General features: G+C 34.3%; 1 protein-coding gene across 1 annotated transcript in view; it reads left to right on the top strand.

Moving 5' to 3' along the window:
* Positions 1–89: 89 nt before the first annotated feature.
* The window catches only part of MRPL3 (mitochondrial ribosomal protein L3), a 25,050-nt gene continuing 20,565 nt past the window's right edge, over positions 90–4,574 (top strand). Inside the window, exons 1-2 of the mRNA XM_010163036.1 lie at positions 90–245; positions 3,959–4,058. Coding sequence (XP_010161338.1) covers positions 90–245; positions 3,959–4,058 — 256 coding nt within the window. The remainder of the gene's footprint in view (positions 246–3,958; positions 4,059–4,574) is intronic.

Raw genomic sequence — 4,574 nt, 5'->3', positions numbered from 1 at the left:
TTGGTGTCGTCGGCAAACTTGCTGAGGGTGATTGCTGAGGTGACTTGCTGAGAATGACTTTGTTTCGCTTGTTTTGATAATCTCTTACTATGGTCTCAACGCGTACACATCTGCTTATACTCAAACACTATTTTTCTGTTCTTAAGGTGCAAGATTGCCATGTTTTAAAATACATCTCAAAGGAAGAGTCGGGTGGAGAAACATCGAAGCTACTTGTTGGAGGCAAAAATGTGTCTCCTTTTTTTGTAAGTGAACCACTTCAGGTGTTTTTGTTAGAGTAGTTGTTTCTGTTGTGATTACAGTATAAAAGTAGCATAGGTAAAATTCTATAAAAAGTTAATTGGCAGACATGCATGCTTTGGATCTGATCTTTTGTCACATTCACCCTTGCTTGTTTCCTTAATGCTAGTGCTGATTCTTCATTAAGAGAATAGCAAGAAGAGCTTTTTGAAAATTTTGCCTCTTCATTCTCTAGGAAAGCAGCAGGTTTAGGAAATCGCTTTGGTGTGCAGTGTCCCATGCTGATGAAAGGGTCTGAAGGGCCATCAGCAGTGGAGGAACATTTGTGTTCACCGTGTCTGTGGAGATACCATAAAAGACGAGGACTGCAAGATACACACTTTAATGCCCTGTTGTAAACTTAGCCAGCTTCAGTGGTTGTTTAGAAGACTTTGTTCTCTAGCTTACTCTTCCGTATTGTTTTGTTAGCTTTAATTGTAATTTTTCCACAGGTCTGTTGAGATTGTTTAATTTGCATATAGTTTTACTGATTAATAACTTTTAAAATTAAATTTTCAAGAACATAACTTTGTGATTATAGCTCATCAACAGCAATACCAATACCATTTGGACACCCCAAATGCCTCATGTGGAATTCCCAGCCATCTTCAACAGCTGAGGTTGTCTAGCAGAGCTGTCATTCCTGAAGAAGAAAATTGAATTATAGATCAAGGCAGGAACAAAGCTTTCCCTCAAAGGATTGCAGTGTCTGTGATCCATCATTTCTATAAAATACCACTTTTCACTTCTTGCAGTATCCTAACACTCATTTGTTTGATTTACGCAAGTGAAAAATAGAAAAAAAAATAGAACTCGTGATCTCAGTTGGTGATTGTGGCTTTTTGAGAACATATATTTCACTTTTTCAAACAGAAGGTTGTCCTAGAGCCTCAAAAATAATCTCTGTACTTGTTTTTGCTGTAGTGGAGATGAGGGAAGAAGGAGCTTTTATAGTGTATTCTACTGATTTTGAACAGGCTTATATTTTTAGGCATCTTTATTTTATTCAGTGGGTTTATGCCATGGTTCACAATCCTTGCTTGTCCTTTTCAGGTGTCTATCTTGTCACTTCAGTCCATTTCTACTGTGATATTTTTTCCTGGAGAAATTACAGCTGTGTTTTTTCTTTCCTGTTACCTTGGTTTAAGACATGCAATAATCATATGAATAATAATTTTCAAGTTGTATTATGCAGGTTAGACTCCTTACAGTTGATCTTTTCATAAAGATGATGTTATCAGTGATTCAGTATGTTGTCAGAGGAACAATGTGCAGGAAGCAAGGAGGTATATAGAAAATTTCTATTTAAAAAGCTCTTGTGAACCAAGAAAACTTTTTCAAAACTGAACTACCTAAAAAGTCAACTCAACAATTTTTTAGTAGTTTGAGTTATGTTAAAGATTCTCTTGGACATAAGTACTTCCAAGTTAGCTCCTATTAATTTCTAAGAAAGAATTTGGCATGCCTATTCTGAAAAATTTTACCTGTTAAGGTATTAATAAATGATGTCTTTCTGTGGTTTAGCTGCAGGTTTGAATCATTGCTTTCCTATGTTTATCAGTCTTCTTATGTGTTTTTCTCTCTGAAGTGTCTGAAAGTGAGAATTAAAAGAAAGCCGAATGATACTGTGTTGTGTTAGCGTAAGCAGTTTATCTTGTGTTAATTCGTCACAGGAGCATCTGTCTTCCTCAGATTCCTCACAGCTACTGGTTTTTAATAAAGTCAATCTAATTATTTCCTCAGTCACTTTACTAATAAAGAGTTTCATGTATTTCTTTTCAATGTCAAATTGCTTAAAAAATGATAAGAGATCTTGCATTTTTAGCAATTTTTTTTTTTTCCTTTTTAGCTTGATGTATGTCAGTCTATTACAAGTGAACAGATTTTTCATTATTTTTTAATGCAAAATTATTCTAAAAAGTACAGTTCTGTCAGTGTTCTAACAATTTTTTGTCAAAAATATTTTGTATGCTTCCCTTAAGTGAGGGCATATCGACCATTTTCCAGTAATACTGGAAGATACTAATGGTCTTTTTAAAAATAAGAAGATTTGAGAGTTCACTCTGTGAATTCTTTTTTAGGAAGGCTTTGTAAAGATTGCAGTGTTTTGTTTGTAGAAATACATCTCTCTGACTGTGATGAAAACATGTTGAAGTAGAAGAGTGCAAGTCTATAGTAGGACTCTTGAGATATAAGTGATTTTTACCCTTTGACTTCACTATGCTTTTCTTCAGCTGTGGTAGCTCTTTCCAGGCACCCACGCTGAGCACAGAGCTCCCCTTGCTGTCATCTAGGGCAGCAGTTTTACATAACAGTGGAAATAAAGGATTGATGTGCAGGCATTTAATAGAAAGGAGATTCTTTATTTTTAGTTCTTGCATATGGTACTACAGTTTAATACAGTTGTCTTCCAGTGATGCCTCAAATTTTTGTGGTCTTAGGGGAGATACTGTATTTAATTGATTACTTTTATTTTTTAAAAAAGGTATTTGAAGTGTATTGTACTATGAACTCAAGTTAACAGATCACTCAGAAAAACCTTTCAACTCTCAAAGACTTTGTATCCACACTTTCTCCTCATGTAAGGACAGATTCATAAAGTTGAAATTTCTGGTTTGTGTCTAAGTCAGAGTTCCTCATCATCTTGCTCCCTCATTATTCACAAAACTTCCTCTGTTATCCTAACACTTTTTTAACAGATTTTTGAAAACAAAAGGAAGGGCAACGTGCAGATTGTCAAATAAACTAAGTAATGATTTTAAAGTTATTCACATTATTTTGTCTTGAAATATGCAAAATTATTTTTGAGAGAGAAAACTGCACAGAATGTTTGAGATGTGAAGCCCAGAGATGTGACTATCCAAATGTGACAGTATTGTCAGATGCTTAAATTGCTTTCTAGGAGAATTAATGTGAAGAAAATTCAGCTGCATTGCTTTTTTTCCTATGGCCACAGTATTCCTGCATCACTGTTTCCATTGCTTGGTATCATCTCAGTGGTCAGCTGTTCTGTGAGTTGTCTTGTTTAAAACAGCTGAGACAATTTTAACTTTTAACTTTGCCAGACTCCTCTAAAAGGGAGAACCTTTCTGTAGTAAGTCAGCAGTGGTTTGACACTGAGTGTACGTGGTATATCTTAAAAAACACATGAATCATAAGCTTGTTGTTCTTCCTTTTTCTTTTCTGCCCAGAGACTCTAGATTCTCTTCTGTGGGAAGTTAAACATTTCTAGAGGTTTCTGCAAAATCAGGCTTTATTTCCATGGCTTTGTTAGTTAAATAAATTATATTTATGGTTGTGTGGAACTGAGTCATTAGAAGCTTTGAAAAAGAGGAAATGCTTTTAAATTACTATAAAACTCTTTTAAGGTCATGAAAAAGCAGTAATATATATTTTTTGTACATTCTAAATGATTGGTTTCCCTTTTCTGATCTTGGAAATCTTAATATATCTCTTGTTTGTGTGATATAACTGTAGGGTAACTAGTTGACAGAAAATAAAATGCAGACACAACAGTTATAAATTAATTAAGTGTTAAAATGCTAGTCTCAAGATAAAAGTGTACTATGATATATCTGGTTTTCTAAGTGGTTTTGACAATCTGTAATCAATTTCTGTGCTAGGTTGATCCTTGGGTATTTTAACATCACTTCTATTTTATGGCTGCTCTTTGTTACAGAAATCAGAGTCTGCAATGGAAATGTTTAAAGAAGCCGGAGTACCACGGAAACAGAAAGTTACAACATTTAATGTAACTGACGATGCTATAATTAAACCAGGTAATCTTTTTCAGCTACTGAATATTATATGCATAATCATTTAATGTCTGCTGCTTGTTGACCTAAACCAAATAATGACATGTATTTCATTTTATTTTTTTATGGAAATGACTAAATTCTTATTTCTTTGTCATTGAGCGCAAAAAACCTTTTTTTCTTAGGGAAAACTAGAAAATGGGCTTTACTTTCTAGGTGATAAGTAGAATTTTTCCTTTTTCCTGGATATTATGTTTCCGTTGATTAGAAAATAAATCTGATCCAAACTAGCTAATATAAACATTGAGTTAAGAAATAAATGTCTGTAACCTTGATTCACTTGTTAGGAATAAATATGAATGCATTTACAGGAAGTTCTTATGAGAGGGGCACTGAGAATTTTGTGGTAATGTTTCTCAGGAGCCTGAACTCAGAGTTTTGTTGGTGCTTTAAGTGCCAAAGCTGCAGGCGGCTTCAGCCTTGAGCAATTAATTCCTGACCTTGAGTGAAAAATAAAACAAAGTGGAATAACAAGCAGGA

Source organism: Antrostomus carolinensis, unplaced genomic scaffold (genome assembly GCF_000700745.2).
Source record: "Antrostomus carolinensis isolate BGI_N321 unplaced genomic scaffold, ASM70074v2 scaffold10492, whole genome shotgun sequence".
Lineage (NCBI taxonomy): Eukaryota > Metazoa > Chordata > Aves > Caprimulgiformes > Caprimulgidae > Antrostomus > Antrostomus carolinensis.
Note: the sequence above shows the minus strand (reverse complement) of the source record. Positions and strands in the feature narration are given on the sequence as shown.